Genomic DNA, 22,903 nt, shown 5'->3' on the forward strand with positions numbered 1-22,903 from the left:
CCCCTCTAGTCGGCCTATCTACATATTGAGTCAGGAAACCTTCCTGGACACACCTGACAAAAACTGCTCCATCCAAACTATTTGCACTAAGGAGGTTCCAATCAATATTAGGGAAGTTGAAGTCACCCATGACAACAACTCTGTTACTTCTGCACCTTTCCAAAATCTGCCTCCCAATCTGTTCCTCCATGTCTCTGTTGCTATTGGGGGGTCTATAGAAAACTCCCAACAAAGTGACTGCTCCTTTCCTGTTTCTGACTTCCACCCATAATGACTCAGTAGACAAACCCTCCTCGACGACCTCCCTTTCTGCAGCTGTGATACTATCCCTGCTAACAATGCCACTCCCCCACCTCTTTTACCTCCCTCCCTATTCCTTTTGAAACATCTAAACCCCGGAACATCCAACATCCATTCCTGCCCCTGTGATATCCACGTCTCCGTAATGGCCACAACATCGTAGCTCCAAGTACTAATCCATGCTCTAAGTTCATCACCCTTATTCCAAACACTTCTTGCGTTAAAATAGACACACTTCAACCCATCATACTGGCTGCAACTTTGCCATGTCAACTGTCTAACCTTCCTCACAGACTCTCTGCACTCGGTATCTGCCTGTTCAACAGCTACCCCATCCACTGATCCGTGGCTCCGGTTCCCACCCCCCTGCCAAACTAGTTTAAACCCTCCCGAAGAGCTCTAGCAAACCTCCCGCCCAGGATATTGGTGCCCCTCCAATTCAGATGCAACCCGTCCTTCTTGTACAGGTCCCACCTTCCCCAGAAGGTATCCCAATGATCCACATATCTGAATCCCTCCCTCCTACACCAGTTCTGTATCCACGTGTTCAGCTGCACTCGCTCCCTGTTTCTAGCCTCACTAGCACGTGGCACCGGTAACAATGCTGAGATTGCTACTCTGCTCGTCCTGCCTTTCAGCTTCCAACCTAGCTCCCTATATTCGCTTTTCAGGTCCTCATCCCTTTTCCTAGCTATGTCATTGGTACCGATATGTACCACGACCTCTGGCTGCTCCCCTTCCTCCTCCCCCTTAAGAATCCTGTGGACTTGATCCGAGACATCCCTGACCCTGGCACCCGGGAGGCAACATACCATCCGGGAGTCTCGTTCGCGACCACAGAATCTCCTGTTCCTTTAACCATTGAATCTCCTATCACTATCGCTCTCCTATTCTCCCCCCTTCCCTTCTGAGCCACTGAGCCAGGTTCAGTGCCAGAGACCTGGCCACTGTGGCTTTCCTCTGGTAGGTCGTCCCCCCAACCGTATCCAAAACGGTATACGTATTATTGAGGGGAACAGCCACAGGGGATCCCTGCACTGCGCGCCTATTCCCTTTCCCTCCCGACGGTCACCCAGTTACCTTTATCCTATAACTTAGGTGTCACTACTTCCCTATAATTGCTCGCTATCACCCCCTCAGCATCCTGAATGATCCGAAGTTCATCCAGCTCCAGCTCCAGTTCCCTAACGCGGTCTGCGAGGAGCTGGAGTTGGGTGCACTTCTCACAGGTGAAGTCAGCAGGGACACAAGTGGTTACCCTCACCTCCCACATCCTGCAAGAGGAGCATGCAACTGCCCTAGCTTCCATCCCCTCCACACTAAATTGACAACAGAGATTTAAAAAAAAGGAAAACCTTACCTTACCAAACCCTCCACACAAGAGTCCTTTTTTTGGTTAGAGGAGGATGGGTGGGAGACACTACACGTGTAGTGTTTCGGGTTTAGCCACTGCCCGAATATATAGGTTTACTTACCCAGCAGTCCCTGTGTCCGCCGAAACAAAAGGTAAGTTATTTTAAACTGAAACAGTGCAAAGGTGATCAGTTTCCTTATACAATTATTGGCCTATTCAATCTACTCCTCTTAATTCAAAGTTCCTAATTTCAAGTATCTGATAATTCAAAAATGGCACTAAATTTTGACTTTATGATATTTATGTTGCTTTGTTCAAATTACTGGATAACAAAAAAATTAAGCACAGAAAATACTTTTGAATTATCAGGAGTACAGTGAAAATATTGAGTTATGGTGTGTGCTGATGAGAGCACAAAGGAACCTGAAAATGAGCAAAGTTGCCGATACAAAATGTTCACACACACTGTAAAAAAAGACTACAGGAAAACGGAGACAAACACTGACATTTAAAGGAACAGCTGGATGGCATGCTGAGGAGACTGTAGGCTCTTTCTGGATGGCCAGGTTAGAAGAGCTTTACTCATTCACATCAATGCTGTGATTTAGACGAGGTGTGTAAAGGCCCAGACAAACATGACTGACCCCTGCTGTGTACAGCCAGTGCACTGGGATCCAATGCGTCACCTGTGTATTTACCATTCCAATATCCTTACACTACAGATCTCCTTTAATGCCACAGCTTTACTCCTTTGCTCACCTTGGTGGTGCCCAGTCATGTCTTGTGCAGTCCAAAAGAGTTCCAACATAAGTTTTGTTTCGCCAAGTCACATTAACCACCAGGACACCTGGCAAAGAGGGAGGAAAAACAGAGAAAATGAAATATTCAGTAATTCTAAGCACGATATAATCTTTGGTTTGATTTAAAACCTACCCCAAGCAGTCTGCTGCCCTGTGTTCTTAAACAAGCCAAGTAAGTCTTCAGGGAATTAGAGGATTTACCAACAGGATATGCCCATAAATCCTAACTTCCTGCTGGACATATAGCTTTGAATTCTGGTTTCATTCTGCAGGGCTCAAAATTCAGATGAACCAGGGAATTGAACAATTTCAGTCCAGTTGCTGCATTGCTTTGAATTCAAGAGATGTATTGGGGTCAAGAAAATACTCAACTTTTACTCAAATTTTGTTTTTACAAAACAGAGCTAGAGAGACCTGTTAAACTTGTCTCCTTCCTCCAAGCTCCTGACAGAGAAAACTGACACACTAAAGCTTAACCTTCATTAAATAGTCAAGCTCTCAATGCAGGTACAGATCAGTATGCATCAGAAGAGAGGCTGCAGTGTCACTCCCATCTTAACAAGGCTTGCCATTTCAGTCCTATCAGAAATTTTACCACATTTAAAGCGTTATATACAGGCAAACCGCTATCGCTGTTGAGCCCAATTCTCTTCCTCCCTCCAGGACACCCAGCACTCAGTGTTTTTTTTAGATTAGATTAGATTAGAGATACAGCACTGAAACAGGCCCTTCGGCCCACCGAGTCTGTGCCGACCATCAACCACCCATTTATACTAATCCTATGCTCATCCCATATTCCTACCAAACATCCCCATCTGTCCCTATATTGCCCTACCACCTACCTATACCAGTGACAATTTTATAATGGCCAATTTACCTACCAACCTGCAAGTCTTTTGGCTTGTGGGAGGAAACCGGAGCACCCGGAGAAAACCCACGCAGACACAGGGAGAACTTGCAAACTCCACACAGGCAGTACCCAGAATTGAACCCGGGTCCCTGGAGCTGTGAGGCTGCGGTGCTAACCACTGCGCCGCACTGTGTTGCTCCTTTCTACAGCATTTGAGGGCCTAACTATTTCAGCCTCAACTTGCCCTGTTTACCAGCACAGTCAATGCTGGTTCCTGTGTTAATGCTCACTTCGGTACAGAAATAGAAGGTGCAAAAAATGGGATGAATTGGAGGCCTTAACTCCTGCTACTTGTCACAGCCAGCGAAACCTGGTTACACAGGTCATTTTTCCGATTTATCAAACAGAAACCTGAAGCAGAAAATGACCCCAGTGAACCCAGCAACGAATGGCAACATCCTGAGGGAAAGGTTGGGCTCGCTGCCAGTCTGGGTAAACAAACAAAGCATCACACTGATCCAAGTACAATGCCTCCACTGTTCTGTGCAGCCTCTTTGTCAAACTTTTTATGTTTTCCAAAGAGACCACGCCAAGTTTCTGTTTCTAAATGAAAAATATACACGGAATACGAACCCTATTGTAACCTAACCGTACAGGGTCAGCTGGCGTGACATTAAACAGAACACAAATGGTGCCAGCCCTCAAAAGGACACAGTCATATCCAATTTATTCCAAGCACTTGTAACATGGCAGCTGCCCAACTTAATCAAGCAACATCCAAAATATCGTTTAGTGTTCATGTTGTATTGCAATAATCTTGACTGACTCCAGCAGAACAGCATTCAGATAAGCTAATCAAACACACCGTGTACCCTGCAGTGCCAAGTCTCAATAACACAATGCAACTCAACAGGTTATATGCTGAGCTGAGTCATACAGAAGGAGACTATTCGAGCCACAATGCCAATGCTGGCTCTTTGAAAGAGGCATTATGGTCACACTCCCCTGCCTGTTCCCCATAGCTCTGCAAACCTTTCCTTTTCAATTATATTTCCAATTCCAATATAAGAGCACAGGAATGGCTTGGGAAAGCTGTACTCTGAATTCTTCTCCTTGGGGAAGTGCTCAAAGTCTGTGCATCAACCCTTTCCTCTCACCCCATCCCAAAAACATATTCTCAATGCATGGGCTGCTCAGGCACTGTGCAAACACCATGTGAATTGCATCATCAGGTGACAGCTTCTCCACTCGTCGTCCAGTTCCCAGTTCTTTGTATAACACAACATGGATATTGAAGTTTCCCACATTTCACACAGTTTCCCAACTGTTCTGGAGACTGATCCCTGGGTGAATGGGATGGGCAGGGGGCATTGCTCTATTTTAATGGGTCATTTGCAATAAATTCTGACTTAATCAGATGATTTATATTACAATTATAATCACTAAACCAGGTCAGACCAAGTACATCTCGTCAAAGACAATGCAGACCTGAAGGAAGCCAACAGGAAATGCCAATGTCTCAGCCAGCAGGCACAATACTTTAACTGGCCTGCAGGGGGCAGATGGTACTGGCTAATAGTTGCACTATAAAAGTCAGAACTCCAGTCTACTTTCATACAGGACACTTCCCAGACTTTGAACTCCCTGCCAACATATACACGCAGTCCAAAAGGCTGCAAACGAGGCTCCCTGACCCCAGCCAGTGTCACTGAGTTCTCTCCTTCCCTCCCCAAACACATACTCTCACTAAAGTGAACGCTTGCAGTTCTTGAGAGATTGCTTTGTATTAAAAAAAAGCCTAAACTTGGGCAATGGAAGAGAAAATGCTGCCTTATCAGCAGGGGCTTTTGTTTTATTCTTTTATGGGATGTGGGCGTCGCTGGCAAAACTAGCATTTGCTACCCATCCCTAACTGCCCTTGACAATTGATTGCCTTGCTAGGCCATTTGAGAGGGCAATTAATAGTCAACCACATAGCTGTGGGTCTGGAGTCACATGTAGGCCAGACTGGTTAAGGACGGCAGATTTCCTTCCCTAACGGGCTTGGGCTTTTGACACCTGTCCAGTTCCAAATCAGTTGCCTCATGTTTGCAGAATCCCAAATTGTGCCACTAACTGCCACTCACGAGGCCGACTAGACCAGATCAAATTTATATCAACACCAAGGTTTTCCAACCCTGCCTTGGGAGTATTTTTCCCACACACAAAAAGTACAGGCAGACCTGTAAGATAAGGAAAAGCCTGACTCTATCTTAGGAACACTTCCATACTTTGAAGAATAGAAAGGGCCTGTGTCACTGAACTGCAGCTGTTGTCCACTTAGAATCTTCAGAAACAGCTGGCAACCACAACCAGGGCTCCATCATAATCCCTGTTTCTCCATGGCCTCGCCCCTTTCTATCTCTCAAGCCCTAAAACCCTCCAAAAACTCTGCCTTCCTCCAACTCTGACCTCTTGTGCCTCTCCCACTCCCTTCACAACAACACTGGCAAGTGTTCCTTCAGCTGTCTACACCTCAAGTTCTGAACTTCACTGCCTAAACTTCACCATATCTTCAACTTCCTCGCCTCCATTAAGGCACTTCTTCAAACATACCTGTGAACATGTTTTTAGTAACCTATCCAAATACCTCCTTCTTTGGTTCAGTGTCAAAGTTTGTCTCATCAGGCTCCTATGCTTTTTCTATATAAAAGGTATATATGAAAGTTACTTTTGTTGTCTCTGGTCAGGGCAGAGAGGGGAGACAATATTAGCAAGAAATAGAGATAAATCCAAATCCTTCACTCCTTGCTCCCTAAATTGATACAACTTAATCCACTTAATCCTCAGCAGGTGACAGGAATCACCCAATAGTTGGGAAGAAATTAATCTGCAGACAACCATCACGCTCTCCTACTCTGCCGTCAATACCAGAGGAAGCAGACCTCTGATCTGTGTGTGACGGTCAGTCGGTCAGTCACAGCTCGGATTTCAAGTTGTTCCTTTAGTTCTGAAAATTTTCTTTTCAACATCTGCCCTTCTTCAGAATAGACTTTAATTAATTGGTACCATTTCTGGTCAATTATATTAAATTGGCTGTTGATCTGGATTGGATCCAGATGAGTTAACTAGGGAAATCAGTGCTCTCAGAGACACAGAATCCACTCCAGCAGACAGTTATCGTATCCCTCAGGGGATCTGACACTCTCCCTCTTTCCTCCAGCACACAGCAGAGCATAAATCGACCTTCAACCAGTTACTACTTAGCAACAGAAAACACATCGACACAAGGGAATAAAGACAAACAGAAGAACACAACATGGCAAAAATACCTGGCTCACTTGTTATGATCGTGATTTTGAACCAAGGATATTAGACTGAAGAATAGCTACAGCAAAGGCGGCTAAGGAAAGATTTAACAGAGGTGTTAAAAATTATGAGGGGTTTTGCTTGGGTAGATAAAGAGAAACTGTTGCCACAGGTAGGAAGCTCAGTAACCAGAGGACACAGATAGAAGACAACTGGCAACAAAGCCAACAAGGAAATGAGTGTTTTTTTTTTAATAACAGCAAGTAATGTTGATCTGGAATGCATAGCCTGAAAGGGTGGTGCAAGCAAATTCAATAGCAACTTTCAAAAGGGAATTGGATAAATACTTGAAAAGAAAAATTTCCAGGGCTATGGGGAAAGAGCAGGAGAGTGTGGCTAATTGGATAGCTCATTCTAAGAGCCAGCAGAGCATGATGGGCCAAATGGCCACCTTCTGTGCTGTAAAATTCTATGAATCTCTAATCATTGTGTTCTCCAACTTTCATAGCTCCTACTGGATTTTAAAAAAGATCATTGGATCATCTACAAGCTACATCCATCTATTGCTCTTCAGGAGTGCTGGCAAAGGATATGTGACAGTAGAAAACCCCAGTGATAACCACAGGCAGAAGAAAGCAGTGCGCTGCTGAAAGGCCACATAGAACGGAGTGCGTGGCCAGCTAACTAGCTCCCTCAGCCCTTACATCCCATCAAATGGCAAAGGATTTCACAGTCAGAAAAAAATCAAGTTACAACAAAGGCCTGTAACTGAATGCACAGTCTGGTGGCAGCATTCAGAGATCATATAAACACATCCAATGGTGTGAACACATTGACTTCTGTTCCTCTGAAATCAAAGTGATATCACTTCTACTAGCAGAATTAACCTTGCACTGGCTTCACTGTGAAAACGGATTTAAAAGTGCGTGCCCAATTTCCCCACAGTGTGTAACACTGCATGACATAATGGGTATGTGATAAATTATGGAGCACCCTAAATGTAGATTTTCATGCGAGAGAAACTGCTCCCTGATCTCCACCAATATTATTCCAGCTGGCACAATGACCTGGATGACTGCACCCTCCTTCTCAAACAGGCTAGATGCGGTACAATGGCCTTGCATAATAACCCTGCCGGTCTACGCACTTTGTAGTCAGCAATGCCATTTAGCACGAGACCCAGTTTGCCTCACTTCATTTAACATACAGCACAGGTCGCAGATGTTTCAACAACTGTGTGTCAGTGCGCTGTCTAAACAGAATGCACAGCACACAAACGGACCATTCAGCACAACAGGTCCATACCAGTAATTATGCGCCATGTGAGCCTCCGTCCACTCCATTTACTTCATTTCACCGTATCAATATATTTATCCATTCCTTTCTCCTTCAAGTACTTATCTAGTTTGCCCTTAAACGTTATTCACCTCAACCACCCCAGGTTGTAACAATCTCAAGCACTCTCTGGATGAAGAAGTTTCTCCTGAATTCCTTATTAGATTTATGAATGCAATCTTGCATTTATGGTCCCTAGTTTTGGACATCCCCCTCCCTCCAGCCCATCCACAAATTGAAACTTCTTCGCTATGTTTACCTATCAAATCCTGTCATAATTTTAAAGCCCTCTTACCAGATCACCCCTCAGTCTTCTCTTTTCTAGAGAAAGAGCCCGAGTCTGTTCAATCTTTCTTGTAAATATAATAAGTCCCTTAGTTCTATTATCATCCTTTTACATCTTTTTTGCAGTTTCTCCAGTGCTTCTATATATCCTTTTTGTAATATGGAGACCAGAACTGTACAGTACTCCAAGTGTGGCCCAACCAAGCTTTTATGCAAGTTTAACATAACTTCTCTGCTTTTCAATTCTATTCCTTTAGAAATGAACCCCAATAATTTGTTTGCACCTTTTACAGCTTTGTTAATCTACATTGCTACTTCTAATGCTAATCTACAGCTAGACTCATTTTCAGAGGAGTATGTGGCCTCCTTATTCCTCTTAGCAAAATGCACCACCTCACACTTGTCTATATTGAAATTTATCTGCTATTTACACGCCAATTCTGCAAGGTTGTTAATGGCATCTTATACTTTTGTCACAGTCCTCCTCAGTATTAACTACATCCCCAGTTTTGTGTCATATTGTGATATTGTTATTCTGATTTCAGAATCTAGATCGCTTATGTAATAATGAACGTGGTCCCACCACCGATCCTTGTACTTTTAACCCTCTACCCTCGATTAACACTTGTATCAATGTTGTGCATGTTTGTGACTGAGCAGAAGAAACACACGGATACACACACCCACACTGTAATCCAATCCACATTGAGGTAATGTGTGTCTAATCGGAATGGAATGTTAGCAAGCAATGTGCACAACAAATTCACTTTTCATTAGGAACTAGAAGCATCAGTTTCCTGAAACCCGACCTCCCCTCAGCATTTACACAGACAGGCTTGGCTGGCTGCCAGAGGTCACACTGGAGTAGTTTACCAGCAGTTGAGTGTTTGAACAGAACCAGCACTTAAAAGGCAGATTACTTCCCTCCCCTTCCCTGCAGATAGGTCTCTGCTTCCTCACTCGTGCACTGTTCTGCAGACTAATGCCTCTCCATACAATGGCCTGAAATTTCCTGGAACTTTTCAGCGTAACTGTGGCACAAAAGTGAATTTGCAGCATGTTTTTCATGGGACAAATTTGTGAGAAACTGATTTACATTGGTTTTATGCCAAAATATCATGGTGCAGGGATTTCCTTGATTTGTATTTCCAAGATACATCCACCAAAATTCTGCCGCTCAGTAACACAGCCCTGCCCATGGCAAAATACGAGTTCCCTGCATTTACACCAGTAATGCACTGCTGTGGATTCGGGCCCAAAAGCACGTCCCAAAGTCACCTGATAGCATAACTGAGATTTCTGGAGTTTGGTAACAATTTTCTTCGGTACTCCTTTACAATTTTTCTTACTGAGACAAAGTGGTGTTGATTTCAGTGCACCTGATATTTGTTGACACCCGCACCCCCCCCAGCCCCACATTCAGAAGGACTAAGCACTTTGAATGGCCATCCAATAATAATAACAGAAGAGGAAGTAGAGCAGCAGAGGCAACAGGCACAGAGTGAAGTCCCATGGCAGCAGGCAGCAACCCACTCACTGTTACCTTGGTTGAGGATGCTGCATTTGTGCTCATTTTATTCTTGTGCTTGCGCTCTGGTGAAGGCAAATGAGCTCCAACGGTAAAGATTGCTTTTCCATGGCTCCCTGGCACCTCCACACAGTAGTCATTCTTCATGTCTGAGCAAGCGTCAGCAGATTACTTGATTGCAGCAGCTCACAGCCAAGGCTGTTCCAGTATTCATCTGACATTCATGTGCATGTACACCCAGCCAGGGCTGCTTGGTGACAATGGACAGCAAGAACACTATTCAACATTCCCACTCTAACCAGGGCCCTGAGGCTTATCATTTTCCCTGAAAACCACCATGGCTGGGATAAGCTGATTAAGCACACACTGGAAATTAAACCTGGGAATATATATTTAAGATGATATATCAAAATAGCCAATGTGACGGAAATCACACCTGCCAAACGGAAACATATTAATTTTGTCATACAAGACACTACTTGAACCTTTTATTATGGGACATTGCACATAACCTGTTTAAAAAAACACAACAGAGCTGAACAGCTGAAAACATGGTTGCACATCTGCAATCTGAGAGACAGTTGAATAGAGAGACAATGGGAGTGCTCACTGATTCAATTAACAAGACTCATCTGGACAATAGTGATAATCAACATTCTTTGTCTGTGTAAGAGCCAGAACTTCAGCCCTTACGGATTGTGTCTGGAAAGCTTTAAAATCCAACAACCCTTCCAGAAGACGCTGTTTCAAACACAGAGATGGTCACATGACCTACCTGCTGGCCAGACTGGGGACTTTTTGAATTATGCCACCCGAAAGGAAACAGACTGCAATTTGAAGACCAAAGAGAAGGTCTCTCTCACTCCAGCAAAGTCCCAGGAAAACCACTGTGGCAGTTTCTACACTTCAAGACTACAGACAAAGCATATCTTCGACCTTCTGGTATCAGAGAAGCAAGACTGAAAATTGTGCACTGGGCCTCAGCGAGAACTCCAAGACCTCAACTTCAATCAAGGACATTACATCAAAGGCAAAAGACAGTACCTGTATTACATTTATTACCAACTCTACTTCAACACCCACCTCCCCAATTCTTTTTTCCCCTCTATTTGTGTGCGTTTCTCTCATACAGCTTTCCGGCTGGCGTGGTTGCGTTGTGAATTTTAACCGGGTTAGTGTGGTAAGGCTAATAAACTTACATCTTGTTTAAACCTAAGAAAATCTGGCTGATTGGTTCATTTTCAATTACAATTAGAGTGCAGTAAGCAAAAGACTCACTGAGGTGTTAAGCTAGAATTACTGTGCTTTAAAAGGTAAACTCTGTTGCGGCCATACCAGGAAAAGGGCAAGCGGGGAGCCCGACACCCCTTCCTCACCCGGTCATAACATCAATTATTTCCATTCTGACAAAAGGTTATCAACCTGAAATGTTATCTGTTTCGCTCTCTCCATAGATGCTGCCTGACCCACTGAATATTTCCAGAATTTTCTGTTTTTATTTCAGATTTCCAGCATCCCTGCAGTATTTTACTTTTACACTGTTATGGCCAATAATATCGTCGTCATAAATAGCATCAAAATCTCACACACAATAGTTACCAATGTGAAAGCTTTGACATGGCTAGTGTGCACTTTCCTTGCTAGCAATTTACTTAGAACATACTCAGTGATGGGCAGGATACACTTCCAGATTCAGGCTATGCCTGCTCTGGTCAATAAAGCCCCAGCTTGTTGCACAGCAGTTCCAGTTTTTAAAATGCGCAGATCGTTTTCACAAACCCAGTGCCAATGATTCACGTGAACCTTCCTGAACGGCACAACTGCTTTCATTCAGCTTTGAGCAGCACTCGTCAACAGAGTCCCTGGTGATCCTTTTTTCCTGCAGGCACCACTCAAAACCTGTGATACAAGGATATTAACCAGCCCCAGAGACTGAGCAAAGTGGTGTTCAGTAATCCTGGACTAACAACACACTTAGCTGAGAGTGAAGCCCGGACCCCCTGTGAGAAGAACGGCCCTCAGATTAAATCTTTGACAATGACATGCCTGCCATAGGCACAATGGGCCAAATGGCCTCCTACTGTGCTGCAAGCTTCTATGTCATGGCCTACTAGAAGCCTTTTCAACTGAACATCTCAGCAATGCTCACCCACTGAGTCCCCAAAAGCGGGATCCATAGCATTAGCGACTCCATTTCCCTTACACCAATGCCATTAAATAAAGACATCCATCATATTTTCCAGGAATGTGTTTAGGGAGAAAGCCTGCCTACAGATAGACAGCCATCAGCAGGGAGGAAGATTCGACATTAAAATTTTCACCAGGTGTTAAAAACAGCATCATGGTTTAAACACCCCTCCAAGTAGGTAATATTTTACACACACCTCAACGTGACATACAGCATACAGACTGGTCATTACGTTGATTCATACACATACAGTACATCCTGCTCAATTCCATTTGGAAATTTCGTACTTAGATACTGATTCATAAATTATACATAAAACAGGAAATTATTTACATATATTGTTCATACAGCTCAATAACCATTTACAGACTGCGGACCTTGTTGCCCATTTACATTGTTACCCAGGTAGAAATATACATGCAGTGTGCTTAAAGCTGAGATTTCACTTACACAAATTATGCACAGTGCTTGATATTTATAACCATTTATTTTAAAAATATTGTGCATAGATACCCATATACAGAAAACCTACACACTCAGTTGCACACAGACTATACAGAGCTTGATCGCCATTACACACTATTCATGGAATTGTTTATTCATTTACATACCAGAGTTAGTCAGTTAAACGGATTCTGCAGATATCCAATTACTATGCACTCAATAGCAGTTTTACATACTCCTCTTCTTCTTTGACCTCCTTGTCTCGAGAGACAATGGGTAAGCACCTGGAGGTTTGTGGAGCAGTGCCTCGAGTGGCTATAAAGGCCAATTCTAGAGTGACAGACTCTTCCACAGGCGCTGCAGATAAAATTGGTTGTCGGGGCTGTTACACAGTTGGCTCTCTCCTTGCACTTCTGTCTTTTTTCCTGCCAACTGCTGAGTCTCTTCGACTCGCCACTCTTTAGCCCCACCTTTTTGGCTGTGCGCCAGCTCTGGCCATCGCTGGCTGCTGACTCCCACGACTTGTGGTCAATGTCACAAGACTTCATGTCGCGTTTGCAGACGTCTTTAAAGCAGAGACATGGACGGCTGGTGGGTCTGATACCAGTGACGAGGTCGCTGTACAATGTGTCCTTGGGGATCCTGCCATCTTCCACATGGCCAAGCCATCTCGAGCGTCGCTGGCTCAGTAGGGTGTATATGCTGGGAATGTGGGCCGCCTCGAGGACTTCTGCGTTGGAGATACAGTCCTGCCACCTGATGCCAACGATTCTCTGGAGGCAGCGAAGATGGAATGAGTTGAGACGTCGCTCTTGGCTGACATACTTTGTCCAGGCCTCGCTGCCGTAGAGCAAGGTACTGAGGACACAGGCTTGATACACTCGGACTTTCGTGTTCCGTGTCAGTGCGCCATTTTCTCACACCCTCTTGGCCAGTCTGGACATTGCAGTAGACACCTTTCCCATGTGTTTGTTGATTTCTGACAGGTTACTGGTGATAGTTGAGCCTAGGTAGGTGAACTCTTGAACCACTTCCACAGCCTGGTCATCGATATTGATGGGTGGAGCATTTCTGACGTCCTGTCCCATGATGTTCGTTTTCTTGAGGCTGATGGTTAGGCCAAATTCGTAGCAGGCAGCCACAATCCTGTTGATGAGTCTCTGAAGACACTCTTCTGGGTGGGATGTTAATGCAGCATCGTCAGCAAAGAAGAGTTCCCTGATGAGGAGCTTCCGTACTTTGGTCTTCGCTCTAAGACGGGCAAGGTTGAACAACCTGCCATCTGATCTTGTGTGGAGGAAAATTCCTTCTTCTGAAGACTTGAACGCATGTGAGAGCAGCAGTGAAAAGAAAATCCCAAAAAGTGTGGGTGCGAGAACACAGCCCTGTTTCACGCCACTCAGGATAGGAAAGGGGTCTGATGAGGCACCATTATGCTGAATTGTGCCTTTCATATTGTCATGGAATGAGGTGATGATACTTAGTAGCTTTGGTGGACATCTGATCTTTGCTAGTAGTCTGAAGAGACCATGTCTGCTGACTAGGTCAAAGGCTTTGGTGAGATCTATGAAAGCAAGGTAGAGGAGCATCTGTTGTGCGTGCCATTTCTCCTGTAGCTGGCGAACAGAGAACAGCATGTCAATGGTGGATTTCTCTGCTCGAAAACCACACAATGCCTCCGGGTAGACACGCTCAGCCAGCTTCTGGAGTCTATTTAAAACAACTCGAGTGAAGACTTTCATATTGCACACAGAATTCAATATGTCATACTGTAGTTATTTACACTGTCAGGCAAACTCCACCTGCCAAGACTGAGGCACATATTATTTCGCCACATGAACATTAAAACTTAAAATCGCAAGCCATGACCGGAAAGACATTTCCATGACAATGTTGAAAAAAATGGGGATCCAGTCCGTTTCTCCAATACACAGAAGTGGTCAAACCAGTAGTAGTCACATGTCTAGCTGGCTGGAGCTTTTGGATTTGAACCTCCAAATGATGTTGAAGAGACTGTTCCATATAAGGAGCTAATCACATGACTAACCTGCTGAGCACCCTGGGAGCTTCTTGAATTTGAACTCCCAACAAAGGTTTTTGAGGTCAAAAAACGCCGTGAGCTCCTGGAACTGAAGCAAGACCATCTCCTCTCCTGCCTGTCTGCTTGCCTTCATCTCTTCCCACGGAACTGAATCTTGTGAAAACACGTGAAACTCAAAGAGAGAAAGGTTTGCCACGTGAACAAAGTTTTAAGAAGGTCCCTGGGCCCCAACGAAACGCAAGACTATAACTTCAATCAAGGACTACAGCGAGCTCGAGAAACAGTAACAAGATAGTGCCTCAAACTGTTCTACTTATCTCTTCTTCTGCTCTCTTCTATTCCTATCTGCATGTTTATATTGCGTGTGCATGCTAGCATGAGCGTGTCGGATATCCATAGGCGCGAACCGTATTAGAGTTTCACTTTAAGGTTTTAATAAATTTCCTCTTTCTGCTTTAAACCAAAGAAAGCCTGTGTGTGCTCAGTTCTTTGCCTTATAATTGGAAATTGTGAACACGGATTCGCAAAAAGGGGAGCTCAAAACACAGTGTGTTTAAAATTAAACTCCGTTACAAAAAGACCAGGTAAAGACAGCCAAAGACCCCTAGACACATTGCTCACCTGGTCATAACAACATACACTGTGCAGAGCTCGATATCCATTTACACATACCATAGATGCAGCACATACTTAAGACACAATGCACAGACACTGTGCACAATATAACATCTCTGAAGTATAGATACCAATGCATAGCACATGAACTAAAAACCATGAGCAATGGGAAAATGAGACACTGTGGACTGAATACAAACTTTGTTCCTGCCTCATAGCACATTGCCGTTATCTATATTAAACATATGGGGCCACAACTTGCCTCCATTTTTGGGAAAGGGGTATATGTCTATTCATGTACAAGTCATCTTTTGGATGTGATGGCCCCATTGTCCTGTTGAAGTTGGTGTAATAGCACCATTTCGAAGATGAGTAGGGAGTTCTCTCAGCGTCCTGGCCAACATTGAACACTGACACACCAAAACACATCAAATAGTCATTCACCTCAAAGCTGTTAGTTGGACCATGCTGTGTACAAATTTTATTTAACAGTGGCTACAATTCCAAGGTAACATTTTGGCTGACCAGTGCTTTGGGATAGCTTGAGGGTGCGAAAGATGTTAAATCTTTCAGTCCAACACAATATTTTATCTTTTATAAAATTAGAAGTAGCACTCGAGATTGAGGCATATGACCCTCAAATCTGTTACCTTCAGTTACATGAATCTCAGCAGTTCTCAGCACCAGCCACACACACCCAGTAAGGCATTCCTTACCCAGTCTGGCCTGTGTGAGACTCCAGATCCACAACAATGTTAATTAACTGCCCCCTGAAATTGCCCAGCAAACCACTCAGTTGTATTCAAGAAGGCAGATCACTCTCACCTTCTCAAGAGCAATTAGGGATGGGCAATAAATGCTGGCCTTGCCAATGATGCCCACATCCTGTGAATGAATTTTTAAAAAATCACTGGAATGAGGCAAAGTGAAATCAATCATCAACTGGACCATGCTTAACTTTCACCTCACTTGTGTAAAAGCACCTGTGTACTGTGCTTCCAATATTTAGAACTCTAAGCGCCCACATTCACCGTTACTTACTGGGAGGCATACAACACTGAACAATGGTGAACAGTGCCTCCAGACCTTGCTTATTCAGTGAAAAGAATGATGGATAAAGTCTTCAGCTCTGGGCAGAAATATCACTGCGGCCTGATGAATTGAAACTGCTTATATGTTTTGACTCTCTCCAGACTGATTTATCAGAGTTGTAAGGGGCACACAGTAAAAACACAGCTTATGTCGACAAGCCCACCAGTGGGACTTACAGCCAGCAAGATCCTGAGCAGTGATGAGCCAGGCACGACTGGGGGGATATCCAGATGATTGTACAAAGCTGATCTAAATGGGATTTAAGACAAGTGCTAACTTGTAGCTGCACCTTGAATCAGCTGTGGCTCAACTAGTAACAACCTTGCTTGAGTCACAAGGTTCTGGGTTCAAGTCCCACTCCAGGACTTGAGCACAAAAATAAAAGCTGACAGTCCTGCAGTACTGAGGGAGTGCTGCACTCTTAGAAATGCTGTCTTTTAAATGAGCCATTAAACTGAGGTTCCTTCTGCCCTTTCAAGTGGACATAAAACATCACATGGCATTATGTGAAGAGGAGAAGGGGTTATCCCCAATTTCTGGGGTAAAATTTCTTGTCCAATCAACAGCATAAAAACAGATTATCCGGTCATTATCACATTGTTGTTTGTGGGAGCTTGCTGTGCACAAATTGCCTGTCTCGCTTTCTACATTACAACAGTGATGACACTTCAAAAGTACTTCACTGGCTGTAAAGCGCTTGCAGGCGTCTGGCGGTTGTTTAAATTGCGATATAAATGCAAGTCTTTCTTTATGAATAAATTTAGTGCAGTCACAAGACAATGACGGCTCCAGATTATAATCAGCAAATAACTACTCTGTACAAACCAGAACTGTACTACAATAATATTGAAAATCAACTTTTTTTATAACCGGGTGTTCTGTGTTGTATATTTACGCACACACGGGCAGTTTTATGTATACAGCACTTGCAAAAAAAACCAGAATGCAACTTTTGATTTTTGTGTAGCTTCAAATACCTTCTCATGTACTGTGATAAAGCAAAACAGAGCCAAACAAAACATACAGATTTGATGGTGCTGCTACTGAAAGGTCAGGTGGTCCACTAGCAATTCTATATTTACAGGTAATTTATAATAAAAAATGCTCCCAAGTCATAATATGGGTCCACTAAATAAACAAAGCTCCAGAAAAAAGATAATAATGAAAATATGAAAATGTATTCTGCCTTGTTGGTTTATTGAGTTTGGCCACGGAGCTACTGAACCACAAGGATCAGCAGGGTTCCAGGTTCAGTCCCCAGTCTGTGCTAACTGATCTGAGTCACAGCAATGGTTGGGCCACTACAATGGGCTTGGGTTGGAGAAGGGTATCAGTCAGGGTCCTCTGCACACTAGACAGCACCCCCTCCTGGTAGTGCTCCTGCATGGACACTGTGGGAGGACAGAATTGGGTTTGGCTAAGGTCCCTCCCTCGTGATTAAAAAAAATCCGCCAAGGTGCACTGTCAAGAAATGCATATGAACGCTAGCCACTTGGGGAGGCGCTTAACAGAAATGGAAGCTGCTTCCTCACAGCGTGTGGATAGAGAAAAAACAAAAGGCCTCAACGTCAGCTTCTCAAAAGGGTCATTGATCGTGTGTTATGACGGTGCTTCTACATTTTAAAGTTTTTTTGAGGACTTGTATTTAAATTGTGAACATTTTATAAATGCTGGACTTTTTTTTTTACAAAAGTCTTTTGGACTTGGTTTGTAAATAACCCTTACTGGAAGTCACCTGTCTTCAGATAAGTACCCAGCAGGAGCTTTTTGTCATGGGAAAGAAGTGACAGGTCAAGATTTATAGGGGTCAGGAGGCTTGACATTTGAGATATTTTATATTTCGCTTGGACAGGCAGTTGAAGTATGGACAGTGTTTTGAAAAGGAGTTAAAAAATCAACCCGTCAAGGACAAACCCCCCCAACTCAGCCTTTTCTAGTTCTTTGAAAAGTCTGCCAGTTTTTCCATCTCTCTGAGAAGCTCTTAGAAGCGAATGTAAGAAATAGAGAAATTGATGCTGCATTCCTCCTGAAAGGCCTGCTTTTCTCCTGAGTGGCTGGAAAAATCTGCCCGATAAATCCTTGATGCCGCCTGAATGAATTGCTCCAGAAAAGGATCCCAATGACCATATACCCGGATGCCAGACAAGAAAAAAGGGACATCTGACATCCTTCCCTATCTTCTCATTTTTTCTTCAAGAATTAGCAAGTATTTGGCCAAAGTATTCTTTTTAAAAAAAGTTTTTCTTGTAACAGAGCTCTAAAAAGAAAATCGCTATTTTTCAAGTTAACCGGTCCAGGGGGGTGGGTGGGTGGGGGTGTACGTGTGTGTGTGTGTGTGTGTGTGTGTGTGTGTGTGTGTGTGTGTGTGTGTGTGTGTGTGTGTGTGTGTGTGTGTGTGTATGTATGTATGTGAGAGAGAGGGGTGAAGATAAAAGGGAACTTTCATACTTCAATCTGTGTGTTAATGCTTTGCTTCATTACTGGTTAAGACTTGTTTTATAATAAACTGATAATAATGTTCTTCATTAAAGAAACCTGGTTGGTGTATTTTATTCTGGGATAAATAGAAGAGTACATGATTGACTGCAACGGTATCTGGATAAACATTTAAATATATGTTGTGACCTGTGGAGAAGTGGAACTAGAGATGACAGTGCACTTCTCCCACCTCGGCTGTAACAGTCAGAAACCCATTCCCTCATCAGAGTCTCGGTCAAGGAACAGGAAAGAAAAAATAAAGCATAGGGATAAAGGCCAGCAGGGGAGATAGGAATAAAATGAAAAACTGGAAACATCAAATGAATAATGTATCTAGGCTATAAATCATAAACTGTGTGCTGTTTAGGCAAAGAATGTAAATTGCTAGTGAGAGCATAGCAAGCATAAATCAACTGGAATGACATTCCCTAGATTCCAGGATAGCACCCTTTTTTTTGTTCAACTCTCCCATGGAACACAGAGCTTTGCAGCTCAAACAACCTGAAACACAGACAAGAGCCGTCCAGCAGCTCCAGTAATCGGATTCATGTCTGAACGAACGAGGAGAATAAAGGGTGGAATGCGAGGGCGCGATCTGCCTTCGGGTTCCTTCCACACAAAGCCTCGCCTGTGCAAAGATGGGAACCCAGCCACAATCCACTCCGCTTCCGAAGAAAACTCCAATCTGGCAGGCTGTGTTTGCACAGCATGGGCCCAGCTCATTTGCCCTCTTTGCTCATAAATGTTTCATTAGGATGGTTGCTTGGGAATGAACTCATTTCTGTTGCACAGAGCTGGTGAGTCTTTGTGACAATGCCATTGGTAGCAGCTTAGCAAGGCACAGAACAGCCTGTCTCGGGGTGGGACCTATCCAACATTTCCTTGACACAAGCAGAGTGGAGTCACTTGGCAGGCCTTCGACTTACAGTGCAGTAAAACCTCTGGCCTCATAGAATGGCCAACGCAAGCAAACCAGCAGCAAGCGAGTGACATGGTGGCGCATGCTAATAAAGTGCCATCTTCCGTTTCAGAAAATCACCACTATCTATGTGGGGGCTTCTGGTTTCTGATGCTCACTCTGTGTAACCTGACCACTCTGCCTCTGGGGCTGCATTTTTACTCCTGTGCAAATTCCAAGGGCGATGATATCACTCAATTTAAATGAGTCTTTGCTATCCAGAGATTCGACAAACAGCTGTGAATTCGATAGTTCACTTAAAGGTCAACATTGCAAAGGGGCTGCATCCAACACTTGCTGAACAGCACAGTGGAAAAAAAGACTTGCCTTTATAATGCGCTTTTCAAGACCTCAGGAACCCCCAGCACATTTTACAGCCAATTTTGAAGTGTTGTTGCTGTTATAGTGTAGGGAACATCGGCCCCTGCTCGCAACACCCCATAACTGCTGTTCCCAATCACTGCAGAGAAGGTTTACTAGACTAATAGCTGGAATGGGCGGGCTGTCTTATGAGGAAAGAGTGGACAAGCTAGGCTTCTATCCGCTGGAATTTAGAAGAGTAAGAGGCGACTTGACTGAGGGAGGCCAGAGGTTTCCCACATAACGACAGAGATAAAGTCAGCAGGTGAGCCCCAGGTACAGCCGTGTTTATTGTAACATACGTTCACAGCTGCCAGGACCTGGGTGCGGCAGCCTCCACTATAAACACACAGTATCAGGTATAAGAACCTGGGAGTGATCACATTTGCTCCAATCCAGGAGACACACACCTAGAGATGCATACAGTGACAGTGCAGAATGGAGATGATTAGGTAATTTCCCTGTCAATCATGCCTGGAGGCTGCACTGCTGTGATTGGGATTGATATTAAGTACACAATTAGTATTCTGTAACTATCCTCCACTCACTGCATTTTGCTGGAGAAATAATCCTGCTGTACTCGGGAAACAATTTGCTGCAGTTTCAGCTGTGAGTTCGGCAAACTGAAGTCCCACCCCACCTCCAAACACTCATTGTTCAAATAGTCTGGATACGCAAAAACCCTGTCAATATTTACTCTGTTTTTGTAAGTCTCTATCGTCCACATTTCATTTTCCACATACAAAAACCTTTGCAGAGGAAGATGAGGCCTGGTGTCAAGTAAAGACACAGATCCAGTTTTTTTTTTAAAAAGCAGGATTAAAGAGGAAACTTTACCTCAGGACCCCTGTGAAATATCAGTAGAATTATCACCACGGAGTCATATACAATACAGAAGGAGGGCATTCGGCCCACTGAGTCCATGCCAGCACTCTACAGAGCAATCCAGTCAGTCCCATTCCCTATTCTATCCCTATAGCCCTGCAAGTTTATTTCCTTCAAGTGTCCATCCAATTTCCTTTTGAAATCATTGTCTCTGCCTCCACCACCCTCGTAGGCAAGTTCCAGTTAATTACCACTTGCTGCGTAAAGTTCTTCCACCCATCCCCTCTTGCCCAAAACCTTGAATCTGTGCCCCCTAGTCCCAGTGCCATTAGCTAATGAGAACAGTTTTTCTTTGTCTAACATTCATAATCTTGTATACCTCCATCAAATCTCCCTCAATCTCCTTTGCTCCCAGGATAACAACTTCAGCTTCTCCAACCTAAACCTTGTAGCCAAAATCCCTCACTCCTGGAACCATTTTGGTAAACCTTCTCTGCACCCTCTCAAGGGCCCTCACATCCTTCCTAAAGTGCAATGACTAGAACTGGATGCAATACTTTAGTTGTGGCCTAACCAGAGCTTAATTAAGTTTCAGCATAACTTCCCTGCTTTTGCACTCTACACCTCTACTTATGAAGTCCAAGATCCCATATGCTTTGCTGACCACTCTCTCAATATGTCCTGCCACTTTCAAAGATGTATGCATATGCACCCCGGGTCCCTCTGTCCCTGCACACTGTTTAGAACTGTGTCATTAAGCCTATACAAGCTTTCCCCATCCCTTCTGCCAAAATACATGACCTCACACTTCTCTGTATAAAATTTCATCTGTCACTTGTCTGCCCATTCTGCTAGCCTACCCACGTCCTGCTGCAGTTGATTTGTATCATCCTCATTGTTTACTACTCCTCCAAGTTTGATATCATTGGCAAATTTTGAAATGTTACTCTATTCTAATATCCAAGTCATTTATATATATCAACAATACAGTGTAGTCTTTTCACATTTTCTGGTTTTGATATTTTCCCTATTTTCTTTAACCGTCAACAGCTGGCACCATCAGGTGACCTCCCTTGATAAGGTTTACTAAGGCCAAACATACAAAGAAGCTATATTAATCTATACTGCAGCACTGACATGATCAGTGAACATAGTAACAGGAGGAGACCATTTAGCTCCTCAAGCCCGTTCTGCCATTCAATGAGATCAAGGTTGATCTGTGCCTCAACTCCATTTACTGCCTTTGCTGCATTTTTCTTAATACCTTCAACTCACAAAGATCTATCCATCCCAGTTTTGAATTTTTCAATTGACCCCTAGTGTCAACAGCTCTGTTCTTGAATTGTTCTTCAGCTCCCTGGCACCACTATCCCTACATTAGCACTCATTGTTCAAATAGCCTGGATACTCAAAAGTCCTGAATCTAGTTTGTATCTGTCACATGTTGGAAAATTGTACATCACATTGCAAAGTGTCACGCGTGCGAAGTGTACTTCACAGCTGAATCTGATTGGCTCAAGAACCCACTAATTTAACCATTCTGATTTACTCAAATTATACAGGCAGGGACAGCTACCAATCACAAACAAGCAATGCACACAAAAATTAACCAAACTAATTATTTTCTTGCCCAGTTTCTTTGAGCAGCCATGTTGTTTCCCAGGCCAACTATCTTCACCTAAAAATACAAGCTATAATACAATAAACCTCAAACATTGAAGAGTTTACCAAAAATATTTATATTGAACTGCAAAGTCATTCAAGCCCAGTTGGAACTTCATCCATTAAATTTAGACTTCTGAAGACCTACTGTTTCTCAGAGGCCTCAGCTTTGGGTTTTATCTCCTTCCCTAAACTGTGCTTCGTAGAGCTTTCTCTCCAAATATATTTTGAATGACTGCATTAGCGCCAGCCTCTCCCAAAAGGCCCAATGATTGGACTTTAATCACGTTTGACCCTCCCCAAAACATCTGGCCTATTCCTCATCAAGAAATAAAAAAAGCTTACATTTATATAGCACCTTGCATGAGTATAAAACATCCAAAGTGCTTTACAGCCAATGAAGTACTCGTGAAGTGTAGGCACTGTTGTAATGTAGCCAATTTTCACACAATAAGCTCCCACAAACAGCAATTTTATAATGACCTGATAGTCAGTTTTTT

The 22,903-nt window shown here is 43.6% G+C and overlaps 1 protein-coding gene across 8 annotated transcripts in view; it reads right to left on the bottom strand.

Moving 5' to 3' along the window:
- The window catches only part of LOC137350609 (zinc finger protein 609-like), a 209,871-nt gene that overhangs the window by 35,190 nt on the left and 151,778 nt on the right, over positions 1–22,903 (bottom strand). For all 8 annotated transcript variants that reach the window (XM_068015340.1, XM_068015338.1, XM_068015336.1 and 5 more), the window contains one exon: positions 2,414–2,501. In XM_068015340.1, coding sequence (XP_067871441.1) covers positions 2,414–2,501 — 88 coding nt within the window. The remainder of the gene's footprint in view (positions 1–2,413; positions 2,502–22,903) is intronic.

This window comes from Heterodontus francisci, chromosome 35 (genome assembly GCF_036365525.1).
Source record: "Heterodontus francisci isolate sHetFra1 chromosome 35, sHetFra1.hap1, whole genome shotgun sequence".
Taxonomy (NCBI): Eukaryota; Metazoa; Chordata; class Chondrichthyes; order Heterodontiformes; family Heterodontidae; genus Heterodontus; species Heterodontus francisci.